This window comes from Taurulus bubalis (assembly GCF_910589615.1).
Source record: "Taurulus bubalis genome assembly, chromosome: 4".
In the NCBI taxonomy this organism is placed as follows: Eukaryota; Metazoa; Chordata; class Actinopteri; order Perciformes; family Cottidae; genus Taurulus; species Taurulus bubalis.
Genome location: NC_136592.1, coordinates 7,932,231 through 7,946,026, shown reverse-complemented (window position 1 = coordinate 7,946,026; position 13,796 = coordinate 7,932,231). Strand labels below are relative to the sequence as shown.

General features: G+C 41.8%; 1 protein-coding gene across 1 annotated transcript; it reads left to right on the top strand.

Moving 5' to 3' along the window:
- The first annotated feature begins 4,094 nt into the window (after positions 1-4,094).
- Positions 4,095-9,996, top strand: LOC306735191 (cell surface A33 antigen-like). Its single transcript, XM_079216641.1, has 7 exons — positions 4,095-4,205; positions 5,249-5,415; positions 5,531-5,744; positions 6,282-6,446; positions 6,860-6,976; positions 7,088-7,217; positions 8,080-9,996. Exons 1-7 carry the CDS (start codon positions 4,166-4,168, stop codon positions 8,555-8,557), a joined length of 1,311 nt encoding a protein of 436 aa, XP_079072767.1. The 5' UTR covers positions 4,095-4,165; the 3' UTR covers positions 8,558-9,996.
- Positions 9,997-13,796: the final 3,800 nt, after the last annotated feature.

The window sequence follows — 13,796 nt, the reverse complement described above, 5'->3', positions numbered from 1 at the left end:
CGTCCGTGCAGTGGAGAGCTGTGACGCACCGCGACGCGTCTGGGCACAGATGGTCCATCTCTCTCTGTCACTTGAGATTTTTTTTTCTTTAAACAATTCAAGGTAGAACTTAGAGACATATGGACATGCCCTTTGGAGTTTTGGAGAGAAGGCAATACTACTGGGGTCAATTGTGTGTCCAACTTTAGGTTTTGTGCACGTTAATGGAGTAAGAGCTGTTACCCAGTGTGTTCATACACACCATGCACCATGAAGAACAATCAATACATGTGTGTCTGTGGCATTGAATTTAAGAGAGAAGATACAATATTACATTATCCTAATATCTATATATCTATCCATCCATCCATCCATCCATCCATCCATCTATCCATTTCTCCATCTCTCCATCTATCTCTCAATCCATCGATAGATAGATAGATAGATAGATAGATAGATCTATCTGTATATCTGTCTGTCCATCTACTACGCCATATGTACGCTGTAGAATTACAGTACTTAGAAGCATATTTGCATATTTAATTAAGCATAGATTATAATGTTGCAACACAATTTTAATATTATTGTTTTTTTTAAATAATACAAGCTGGTCCCATTAATTGTCCATTAAATGTCTTTGAGACTTGAGTCATTATTGCAAAGAGCGTTGTATTCCAGGCAGCGCTTGACAGCCATGGCTTATTATTATACAGACTAAACACTTTATCAGCCTTCCACCCAATGTGTGTCGTGAGACTGCAGCCCACAGCCAACACTGATCAATCAAATGGAGATGCTGTTACCAAATTCCCCTTGGGATTCTTGACATTTGCTAAATAGCGCTTAAGACACATCTTTGCTGAGGCTGATGAGAATGTCTTTAGTTTTGCAGGCATTCGGTGATGAAGCCAATTATTGGACAAATTAAAATGTTGACCAGAGGATGGCAGTAGAGGTTAAAAGTTAAAAGCTCACCAAGGTTGTTTCAATTCATCCGAAGGGGGGCATGAATATGTGTGAGTATCAAGTATCAAATATAATGACAATCCATCCAAAGTTAAAGTCATTAGCCTTTATCCTCTGGGAACCATGAATGTCTGTACAAATAGTGTTTCAATCCAAAATGTCGAGCAATAAGAGAAAACGTGTTGGGGGCATTAGAAGAAAGGTCAGGAGATCACTGAAGTCATTAGGGTGCATACTCTCAGCATCATGAACGTCTGAACCAAATTTAAAAAAAAATATTTCAGAATGGATCAAAGCGGTGGCCCGACCAACCAACATTTAGGTTACCTTAACGTGTTGGGCGCCTGTAGGTTTAACCATTAGTACAGCCTTCTATTAAAAAGGCGTTCCGGGCTTTGTTCAGATCCAGCCAACTGAAACTACGACCTATGCAGTCCTAAAATAGTTAAAGCATGAGCACTCTGAGACGTGATGTTTTTACACTGGTTGAATAGCAGATCTCCTGTTGGGTCCAATTACCCAGCAGGTTCCTGTTGAAAGAGCTTCTATGGATCCTCAGCTGCCTCCAGATAATGGAGCTTCACAGGCACCAAAGATAAATATGGACCGACAGGCCATCAGCAGGCACTCAAGCAGAGAAATTATCCACGGAAGGACCCTCCAGGTGATATATTGAAATACAGGTCTTCTTCAACACAGAATCAAACACAGAACCAACAATGGGCAGAAATCCAGCTGGGTGCAATGTGGCACATATGAACGCCTCTATGTCCTGTTTATCGCATGGTTAGTCAAGATCTGCTCGGCAATTTGACGTGCTTTAATTGCATGAGGTAGAAAATGAAAGGTCGTCCGGAGTCAATGTGTGGAGGAGAGTCAGAATTGTTTTTATAGTGTCAAGCAGGGGAGAAAGAAGGGATGAGGGACAGAAAACAGTACCTGGAGGTGTCTCCCCTTCTTCTGGTTGAATGCATGGGTATGTATACACCTGTGCTTATATGGTGGAAAAAACTCAACTACCTTTTGATTATTTTCCATCCTTTTTGAAGATACAATAAAATACATTAGTGCCACAAGGAAAAGGTTATTTTTGAAGCACAAAATGTCACGTACATATCAAGTAAAAGATGAACGCTCTCGCTGTGATCCGACACGTTCTTCCTAATCTTTCAGCAGAAGGACACAGTTCAATTATCTCCCCTTGCCTGAAATGTGGAATGTCTTTTAATGCCACATCGAAACCTCTTGTTGCACAAAATGCCGCCGTCTGTCAATTTTTCTTTTAATAAATATTATATTCAAAGAAAAATTGACAGACATCTTTCACAAAAGAATTTCATTTGAAAGTTGCACATATCGATGTCGTGCTGATTTGTGGGTCATGACTGAATGAGCTTTTCCAAATTCCTTGGAGCACAGAATCATAACAGCATCAACAACGGCAACTCTCATCTCACATGACTTATATTCTCCACGTGATTGATATCATTGATATCGTGTCTGCGTTAGAGTGTTGAAGCCACTCTGCTCTTTGAATCAGTCCGCTGGCCTTTCTGCTCGCCATCATGACTTCCATTACTGGAGATCTTTTTATCTTCCAATTTAATATCAAGACATTTAACTTTGAACTGGTTACAATAATGACATGAGTTAATTGAGCTTTGCTGATCGGAAAACGCTTCAATGTGTTGTTCGATGGACAAACAACCTATTTTGTTTCATAATGTGGAGGACTTGGAAGAAAAGAACATGTGATACAAATGACAAATTGTGGCGTGGTCCTGGTGAATGTAACCAACTCTTTTGTAAGTAAAAGTAAGTAAACAGGATTGTATTGGCTTAATGAGTTTAGAGTATATGAACATTTGTGTTACCTTTGGACACAACCAGGCTAGCTTTTCCCCCCTGTTTCCAATTATTGTGCTAAGCTAAGCTAATCATATGCTGCCTGTAGCTTATATTACAGACAGATTTGAGTGATCTTCTCATCTATCTGGCCAGAAAACCACTGGTGCAAACTAGATGTTTTTTCTTCCACGCTCTACTCATAAATATGCATGTTTTTTCATATTTTATTTTAAAATGTGTTAAAGGTCGGGTGCATTTATTCATCAGTATAAACGTATTACATATCTTACATTAGGCCACTGTTGGATAGTTTCCCAGTCACATCCACTAAACGGTGCTATCGAGGCTACGATACAACTGAAAGCTGAGCCAAACACAAACTGAACCCCTTCGATAGTCACTCAACAACAAATATTTTAAACTCTTACGTTGGAGAACAATATGCTTGAAATTAAACACTGTTCTCGTTTGTTGTTTCTTTCTGTTTTACGTGTGCGTGTGTGTGTGTGCATGTGTGTGTGTGTGTGTGTGTGTGTGTGTGTGTGTGTGTGTGTTGTCTCAAGGTGATATATCCGGTCAAACCAGTCTGACAGAACAAAACGCTTCTCTTGTTTCAACAGCACACATCAGTTTTTCACTGCTCCACCTCCAGTTCTTGTGTAGTCTGAACTTACTAGATCTCAATGCCCCGCCTTCTCTAAACCCCTTAAATAAAGCAGTTTGCTTGAATTTTAAACCCCAGCTGTTTTGCATGAATAAACTACCTGTCACTCATCACAAACTTTGTGAACATCTGGGTTTTGCCTCTTCAGAGTTCAGAAAAACTGAAGGGAAACAAAACTGTTTTGCACTTGTTTGGCAACATGCTGTATGTAATGAGGAACTAAACAGCCGTCTCCCATTTTGTACCACTATAATATGTAACATAGGCCTATGTGAAAAACTAGCCTACTAAAGTTCATGTCTGATATTGCTATGGGTTGGTGAACTATAGAGCACATTTAGATGTGAGATTGTGACATATTTTGGTGGCATTTGGATAACCTGGTTTCTGTTAATAAAGCGACCCGGATCGAAATGCCACAGATAAAGAGTAAGCTTGAAAAGTCAGGTATAGGCTCTTCTGAAGGCAAGCCGACACACGCCAGGTGGGCGGATGAAGAATGTGTCTGAACCGCAGGAGCCTCGGTGATTGGCGGGGAGCGCTGTCTGTCATCCGGACGCGGCGGCCGCACCCATTGGGCGCAAACCAGTCTGGTTTCGATGGAAATTCGTTGCATGCAAATTCAGTTCCCTTTTACATCTTAGAGTGAACGACCTCACACACAGAGGAATCAGTGAGGGGTTTTTTGAGAAAATAAAAGCGTTGGCAATGGAGAGGAGGATTTCTACCTTGACCCTGCTGTCTCTGGGTGAGTTTACCTGCTGGGAATGATTTCCTCTGCGTCTTTTCCGAGCTGCCACACCTGTTCTCGTACCTTCAGGTGTTGTGGCACCGAGCAGGCCCAAGCCACCTGTTGAGGCAGAGGGTCTGTCTCGTTGCTTTGTGGAGGGCTCGCCCCATTTTTTTTGTTTTTTTTGTAAAATCAATAAATGAAGTACAATTATTCAAGCAAACTCGATTTGACAAGCTCTTGAAATCGGCATTTTTTTTATATTCTCCGCCTACTATTGGGGTTTGAGTTTCTAAATTAAAATATAATTTAAATAAAGCATATGAGACATGAGACTTGGTTTCAAAATGAAGGGTGACGATCAAATACTTGGAACAACAACAGTAGGGCTTCACCTCAGGACTATTTTAGGCCCAGCCTACTGCGAGGCTGGAAAATGTCCATTAAGTTCCCAGAGCTCATGCTGGCGTCTGGAAATGTCTCCTTCCAAAATCTAAAGACATTCAGTTTACTGCCGGTTTCATTTGTTTCTGCGCTAAGCAAAACAGGTGTGTGCGTGTGTGCGTGTGTGCGTGTGTGTGTGTGTGTGTGTGTGTGTGTTGTTTGTGCAGATCTCAGGTGCAGAATCATTTACAGTGAAGGCGCATCTGAAATCATATATCGTGATATCCAATTCCGTCGTCTAACATACTGACTCAGACAATCTGAATTCATACAAATTCTGCCTTTGGCAATGCCCCACTTTTTCACAAAAAACGTCATTAATTTTGTTAGTTGAAAAAAACAAAAAAAAAGTAGAAAAAACTCAGAAGCCATCTTTTCATTTGTCAATTACATTCACACAGAAGCACACGGAAATAGTCTTTACCATGTGGTTAAATCATATATTTATTTATGTATTTATTGAATTACCAGAAAACATGCTATATCAACAAAAATATTATTTTCGACATATGTTATTGCCTAATTGTATGTTCTGCAGGGATATATATTGGTCATACATCATTACCGTAATATCAAGCTAAATGATGACAGTCGATATTCTCTGCTTTCTGTGACAGTGCTGGCAGGTGTTGGTGGCGTCACCGTGACCATCCCGAAGGATTTATACGAGTATGCCAGGGGGGACAACGTCACACTGCCCTGCACCTTTAAAGTCAAACCTAACTTCAAACCGCCCCTAGTCATCATCTCATGGTCCGGTGAGCTTCAGGGCGTCGACACTGAGGTCAGACATCAGTGTGATTATGTGTGCATGTGTGTCCGATTCTCTGAATCTCTGAAGAGAGAGCTGTGTTTTCTTCCTCGTTTAATGTTCCTCTGATGCTCCTGTTGTCTTACAGCCCATAATCCTCACTTATTATTCGACTGGAACTACTGACATCAAATCGCAGTATGAAGGCCGGGTGGCACTGGACGTAGATGTTGCCAAAGGAAAGGCCAACCTGAGACTTTTCTCCATCACCAAAGCGGACAACAAGGAGTTTGAGTGTCGCGTCCAGATCCCAGGCGACGATGAGGGCACGCCGTCCGCCACGACGCGCCTGGTGGTGCTCGGTAACTTTTCATTTTTGTTTTCAGAGAAATCGTCCGCGTTTCAAAAGTAAAAAGAGTTGCGTTTTGCAAATCTTTTTTTTATTATTTCACATTCAGCATGTAGTATTGTATAGTGTTACTATTTGAGAAGTTAAAGCTAGTTTATTATAGCAAAGCTATATATTTTTTTAGCTTTTAAATGTTCTCTGGTGTAAAGTGATTGCTTCTAGCAATCAATTGCAAAAAATAAAGAAAAACTGTGACACAGAAGTAGATCATCAAAAGGTCGGTTCCTGTTTTAACAATTGGACCCCACCGCTTTACACCCCTGGCTCGATTTGACATTGAGCTGCTGTGATCCCATCTCAAGATGCTCTCTGTGGTACTATTCTGTGTTAACAGGGGGCATCGACACACTACAACTGCCATTCGAATTCACTAGAAAACATGTTTCATGTCTTGTGTTCTTTATTCACACTTCCTTTTCATAATTTACATCAAATCAGACATGTTTTATTGTCATTTTTAATATCGTCCCACCTTTTCTATTTGTATTAGTGGCTCCATCTACACCCATCTGTAAGATCGAGGGAAAGGCAGAATACGGCAAGAACATCAACCTGACCTGTCTGTCCGCGGAAGGCATGCCGACACCCGTTTACTCGTGGAAAAGTCAAGATGTCAGGAACATGCCTCGCGTGGCCGACCCGAGAACCACCGACAGTAAGTGTCCGTTTCTGTGAGGACTAGGGATCCAGGAACATGCAAGTCAACTCTCTCGGCACATAGAGATTTACTTACTTGCTACCTTAATGGATTTAAACAAACAGTTCCCAACTCTTAAAGTTGGTTGTGAACATGGTGTGGCAACACAGTTTTGAAGCTGTTTATGGCATCGCTGGATGGCAATCTGTTGTTTACTTATCAGACAACTAGGCAGATACCAATATACTATATATTTGATCAGCTAAATTCTGGTAAAACAATTAAATTGTCAGTAACTAAGATAAACCGCATTGATTATAGATTTCCCTGGATTTTTTTTATGAGCACCAGCACTGTAAAATGTGTAGCCTATACAAAATAAAATCGCAATGCCACTGATGTGTGTATGTGACTTTCTCATTGTCTTTTAGAGGGAGGCATCCTGTCTCTCTACAACATCTCCAAAGACACATCAGGATACTACATCTGCACCTCGTCAAACAAGATCCGCTCCGCTACCTGCAACATCACCCTCTCAGTCTTGCCACGTGAGATAATGAATGACCTGTCTGGGGACGTCGAATTCCCGATAAACACATATTTACAACAATGCATCGTAATATGCATCATCGTTAACTTCCTCTTCATCAATCCTGCAGCTTCCATGAACATTGGCTCCACTGCAGGAATCATTGGTGGAGTCGTTGCCGGGTTGCTCATACTCATCATCGTCATCTATTGCTGCTGCTGCCGGAAGAAGAAGAAGAAGGAGGAGGAATACGCCATGGGGTAAAGTTTGCCTCCCTTGAAGATACACTGACCAGTGAAAACGATGCTGTGATGTTAACAGCTGGGTGAACATCTGCGATGGCCCATTCACGAGGCTGAATGAGCAGGCCGCCGAACATATAAGGGCTTTTCGTTTTTTAGGCAGAGAAGGTCTATGTCCACCAAGACTGTTAGAAGGCAAAATGTTTAATTTATTGAGCACATTGTATTCGCAAGGTGAAAAAAGAACGAGTCATAGAGACCTATTCATAGTCTAATGGTCAATTGTAGCTCTGAAAAGATCAGACTTAGCAGAACTCCATCCATCCATTATCAGCCGGTTATCCGGGCTCGGGTCGCGGTGGCAGCAGGTTCAGCAGGCCGACCCAGGCTTCTCTCTCACCCGCAACACTTGGCAGAACTGTACAAAATAATTGTTTGGGTGTTTGAAAGGAAGCACGCTGAGCATCCAGAATGGCCAATTCATACTCGGGAAGCAAAAAGTCGAAAAATATTTTTCACAGCTGTAAGCATGCTAAAAATGATTCACCCGGACAGAATATTTTTTTTTAAAATCTGAAATAACTTTTTAGCCAATGTTTTACCTCTGATCTTTTGATACAGCCTGTATTTCTTGTGTTTTTATCGAGTCGAGCCAAAGACCGATTTTATTTATCTCACTATAAAAGAAAACGCAAAAGCTTGCCACTCCAGATTTCTTGAGCTAATTTTGGGAAGATTACTTTAAGATTTCATGAACCAACCAAAACTACAAAGTTGAGACCCTTTTCAAGGAAACTATGGTGAAAGCTTTGCTTCAGGTAAAACTACCAAAGAAAACCTTCCCACTCCGTCATCTGACTGCTATATGTTCACTTTCCAGAGTTCCTGAGGAAGAGTACAGCGACAAACAGCCGGTTAGGAATGGTGAGAGTCGCCTCCCCGATGGACAAGAGGACGACCGGGCTCATGACGACTCCAGTGTGAGGCGCCCTGCTGAAAGCGCTGACCGCCACGAGGTACGCAGTGAGCGCGACTACGACGACCGCCGTAGCGACTACGACGACCGGCGCAGCGACTACAACGACCGGCGCAGCGACTACAACGACCGGCGCAGCGACTACGACGACCGGCGCAGCGACTACGACGACCGCAGGAGCGACTACGACGACCGCAGGAGCGACTACACCGAACGCAGGAGCGACTACGACGACCGCCGCGAGAAGTACAGTGACCGCAATGAGCGCTACGACGACCGTCGCAACGATGACAATCTCTATGACGAGCCCTATGAGGATCGTGATGATGACAGACCGCCTCTGCCAGCCAATAAGCCACCGTCGAAGGACTTCCGCACCTAAAGCCGCCAACCTGTAATCGACCTCCATCTTCTGTTTTTGATCGCCATTGACTTTACTCCAATGGCAGCCAGTTACCTCCCTCTCAAGGTGTGCCCTTTTTTTGTTGTGACATAATTGGCTCAAACACCACAACTATACTGGAAGCATAAGCTGTTGTTTTTCTAGAACAATTTTATGAGGCAAGCTTTTTGTGGGAGGATTAGTTGAGGAAGGGCCGGGAACCCAAAATGGTGGCCACAACGCCCATCTGATCCGTTTTATACAGGGAGTGGTCGGGGAGGGTGGGGTCACCAGTCGCAGACTCAGGTGAAGGCCCGGGTCTACACAATGCCCTGTGCAAGATCTGTATCTTTTTTTTGTGTACCAAGCTGGCGTCATACAAATATTTGGAAATGGGCAAATATTTCACAGATCCCCAAAGAAATTTGTAGCTTTATAATACAGAAATTAGGTGATATTTTAGCTTTAAACTTAACATGTTGGCACTTTTTAATAAGAGTGATCAGCTTGGTTTATGTCTGTTTGTCTGCTGGCTTCTGTTGCTAGGTGTGGACTGGTGGTGGACTAATTTTTTGTCATTTAATTTCTTTGTTTTTTTTTAAAGTTACCGCCATAAAGGAAAGGGTTTCCATTTTGCGTCATTATTTGCGCTTCATGGGTTTCATTCTGTTTATTTGAGTTTAATACCGTCTGTCCTTGTATAGAAACATAGACATTGAGACCGATTTTAATGTCCTCTTTATTTCATGCTTTCATTTTTTTTTTTCACCATGATGTATAAACAGGAACTAGAACTTCCTCTGATTGTGTGGATGTATAGTGTCACCACTGCGCGCTCTCTCTCTCTTTTTAAAACATTGCAAAATGAAAATAACAATCTTTATACGCCTAAACTTTGAACATATACGGTATATAACCACCTTTACCCATGTTACTGTCATTTGTCATCTTACGGTTTTTATTATGTTGAATTTGATATTTCTGTTGAACTGGAATTTAAATATGACAATGTACAGTACAAATGCAATTATATCTCAGCAATGGTAATGTTGCCAGTTTTACATTAGGATTTGTGTTATGAAACAAGGTGTGGTGTATTCCATTTATGAAATATGCTTTGAAAATAAAGTTAAAAGAAAATGAACAGCTTCTTGCAACTGTATGAATCGTGAACACAAGATGGCGACCTTACACTTCCCAGACAAATATATTGTCATGTGATCACATTAAATTCATAATAGAGGTCGGGTAAAAACTAAAATGTTTTGAATACTATTAGTAATACCAGGAGTTTATTAATTAATATTATCGTCTTAAACTTTTACTTCACTAATTGTTTTGTTTGTAAATGGCTTCGCCTCCATCAGTGTCACCATCCATTGTCTGGAAAGAGCGTCTCGTGTCTCCCCACCCTGTTGCGTAAAGTTACACAACTAAGCAACTACTAACGGATGTGGGGTTATTTTGCCTTCAAAATAAAATGAAAAATACATAAAAAAAATAGCTGCCCTTATTTCAAGCCAGCAAGCTGATCTGTGCATTATTTGTAGTATATTATTTTCAGTGATGGCAAAAGCCATCTATTGACATTTCACTGTACTCGTATACCAAAAGCTACTAGTACTGATGGATAATATTTGCCCCGCATGAGAGTACATTTTTGATATTAGAAATTGATTCCAACATTGTATAGTGCTGTGTCCATATGTTTTTTAATCCAACTTTTTGATCACAAAACGCCAAAGGTAAAACATAATTGGCTGTACAAAGTGAAGTTTATTATGTTTCGTCATTGGCAGTTTTTACATGTACAGTATAGCAAATCAACTTTTTACAATCACAAAATAAATCATGTTTGATGGAGAAAGATTAGTTCAGTTGTGAACTGAGGTGGGCTAAAGTGCGCTCGGGGCTTTCCTTGCGCGTAGCAGAGCCTCTCATATTTCATTTGGAGGGCGCTGTGAGTTTTAAGCAGCTCACGATGGTCAGAATGAATGTCTCCGTGTCTCCTCCCTAGATCTGTGTATTCCCGTTGCAGGTGGTGCAGAGTCTTTGTGCTCTCATCCCAACCCTGTCTCCTAAAAACTACGTTCCCCCAGAACTAATACGCATTCCCAAATACGTTTGATCAGAAACGTATCTCCTCCCTGATTATGTTTGTGTTTGACGAATTACACATCTGTTGATTATACACATATAGGTTGATTAAACACGTATGTTGATTATACACGTATTTTTGTTTTATTGTTTTTATGTTTGTGTTGACGTATTACAAATACGTTTATAATCATGTGTTTGTGTAATTGTTTTCTTGCTTTATTTAAGCATATTTAAATTTTTAAACTCTGCGGAGAAAAAAGAAAAGAGGGGCGGGGTGCGGCTAGTGACAGCCGGCCAGTGGGAGCCGGCCGGCCGGCCCGGGCCGGACGCCGGCCGCGCCGGGAGCCCGGGGGTCGGCCGCACCGGGAGGCGAAGACTCTGGGACTCTTGTCTTGTCCGGTTTTAAGGCATCTTCAAGTTGTGCCCGTCTTGTCTTGCTCTCTGACTGCTGTTCTTTGAGCCTGTCTACAGCTCACTGGAGCTTAGTGATGGTAATTTGGTTCTCAGAGATGGTATAATTTTTCTTTGAGGTCATCTCTTCATGGCGCTCAGAGAGAGAGCGGTGTTTAGATCTGAATCATATTCGGTCTCCATGACGTGGAATTTCGCCCTGATGTCTGCATTCTCCACCCTTAAAGTCTGCATGTTGTCCATCAGAGTCTCTGAGCCTGCAGATGCGTCTCTCAGCTGGTTACTGAGAATTTCTAGACGTTCCGCTAAAGCCTGCTTTTCCAAGATCATCTGATCAAAGCGCTTCTGCTCACTTCTGAGGGAAGACCGTAAGAACTTTCCGCCAGAGTCCTCTCAGAGAGCTCCTTCTCTTGGATCTCGATCTTTTTGAATGCTCTCAAGGACCGAGCCTTCTCCTTCTCAACGGCCTCCTCATGTCTGCTGAAGCTGCTTTCGATGAAGCTCGCTCTCATTTAGCGCAGCCGCAAGTTCACTTTGCAGCCTTTTGTTCTCAGAGGCGTGTTGTTGGTTCACATTAATCATACGGTTCAGTTCTTCCACTTCCTTTAGCTGCTGGGAGACGGCAGCCTCATAGTCCTTCTGGAGTGAACATTTTTTTGTTTGTTCCTCGTTGAGGTCTGAGGCCCACTGCTTCACTTTCTCCTGCAGTGTGGACACGATGGTGTCCTTGGCGTCGATGTCGCTTTGAAGTTTCTGGATGTTGAAGTGCAGGGATTGAATTGCATCGTCTTTTTCCAGACTTTCCGCCTGCTGCTCGGTGAGGCTGAACTTCGGTGCTTTGATTTCGGCACAATACACCAGATGACGCTTAGCTGATTTATTTTTGTGCTGACAAGACGACGCTTCCAGATCCTTCTGGAGCTTCTCAATCAACTTCTTGTCCTTTTCGATCTCTGCGGTCATTGCTGTGGTTGCACCTTTCACCTTTCAGCTTGCTCCTCTGATGATCTTTCTGGGACTTCTTGAGATCACCAGTATTTTAATTACATTAGAGAAGTGTATGGGTTCACTCTTAAACAATGAGCTGTAATGCTAGTGCTGTAGAAAATTAACAAAATGACGACATCGCTCAGAAGCCATCCTCATCCTAACAACACTACTCTACAACGCTTTTGCTCTCCTCGGCTCGTGATACTTCAGTTTACGTCAGGAACTAGTCGAGCTTTGGGTTACGTAAAAGAGAGTGAGTGTTTTGTTTGTCCGTTCTACTGTCGAAACTTTGCGGTGCAACATGGCGAAAGATTCTTAGTTTCAGTTGATTATACACTAATGAAAACATAGTTATCAGTGTTGTATCCTGTTTCTGCAAATTGATCCTACTAAATAACTGTTGGGAGATGTATGAACAAAATTTGACAGAAGTATGAGCTGCATTATTTGACTTTCATTGTATTTCTTACCTCGCTGATGGAAGTGTAGCTGTAGTTTTCTCTGCTGTTGGAGACAGAGGGCTGCTCTTGAACCTCCTCCATAATACTTTCCTCAGGCTCCTGTGCATAGTCCTGAACCTCGTCAATATCTTCCTCTATCTCCTCAAAGTCCTCTCCAACAGAAATGTCCTCAGTGGGACGAGTCCTGGAGAGTCATGAAGAGCCCATGTCCTGCAGAGAGAAAAGTCCTCCTGCTCTCTCTTTGTTCGTTGTCTTCATTGTCTTAAAGAAATGGCTGATGTGGCTTCAATGTATAGCTGGGTTAAAACCATGGCTTTTTGTATTCCTAAAATAACTGTAGCACGTGTCGTCTAACAATGCATGTGATGTGTCCAACAGTCTAGTCAGCAGTGTGGTCAACAGGTGAATTGTGGCACATTAAGAGTGTTTTGATTCCTCCGTCACATTCTGCATTCCACTTCAGAATCACTAGAATTCCAAAGAAATTCCCTTTCGCCTATTGGTTAAAAGCAGTATTTCTCAAACTGTGAGGCGGGCACTTTATTGAGAACTTCACATATTACAACAGTAAAAAGTACACAGATATACAACTAAATCATTAATAAATACATTGCGAAATGCCTGTACTTTTCGTGTAAATGTTTACATTACGCCGTTAACAGGTACGCTTGCGCATGCGCGACGGCCAAGATTCTTGGCGACTCGCCACATCCTCCGTGAGATCGGATTTTCTGTTGTTTTTGTAGTGGAAAGCAGGCTCATTGCAGCCACTATGATACAACTTGATGGCCAAAAATATGTAAAACTCTTTATTGCCAATATTTTAAATTGTTTTCTTTTGTTTTTCACAGGTTGCAGTTTATTGTTATTATCTTGAAAAGATATTCAGTGCAAAACAGGTTAATTGCAGCCACAATAACCTATTTCTTTGCCAGATATCAATAATTTTTTGCACAGATAGAACTTTATTTACATTGTTATAACAAAGTGATTGCACATTTGATTTGCTTTTGTCTGACGGAGCAATCTGGTTTACTTGAAAGTGATTGCAATTGTCTTTCTATTTGAAAAAGTTCAGATGGAGGAGTCACAAAAGGTTGTTATTTCAATAAAAATTTAGCATCGACCATTTTGTTACAATTTTGTTTGGGCAGTGGGACATTTTTCTTCATCCAAAGTGGGGCTTGACAGAACAAGTTTGAGAACCACTGGTTTAAAGCCACGCTTATAGTTTTAGTTTTACTCGGCCGGGCAATATCTCCGACAATAAGAAGACT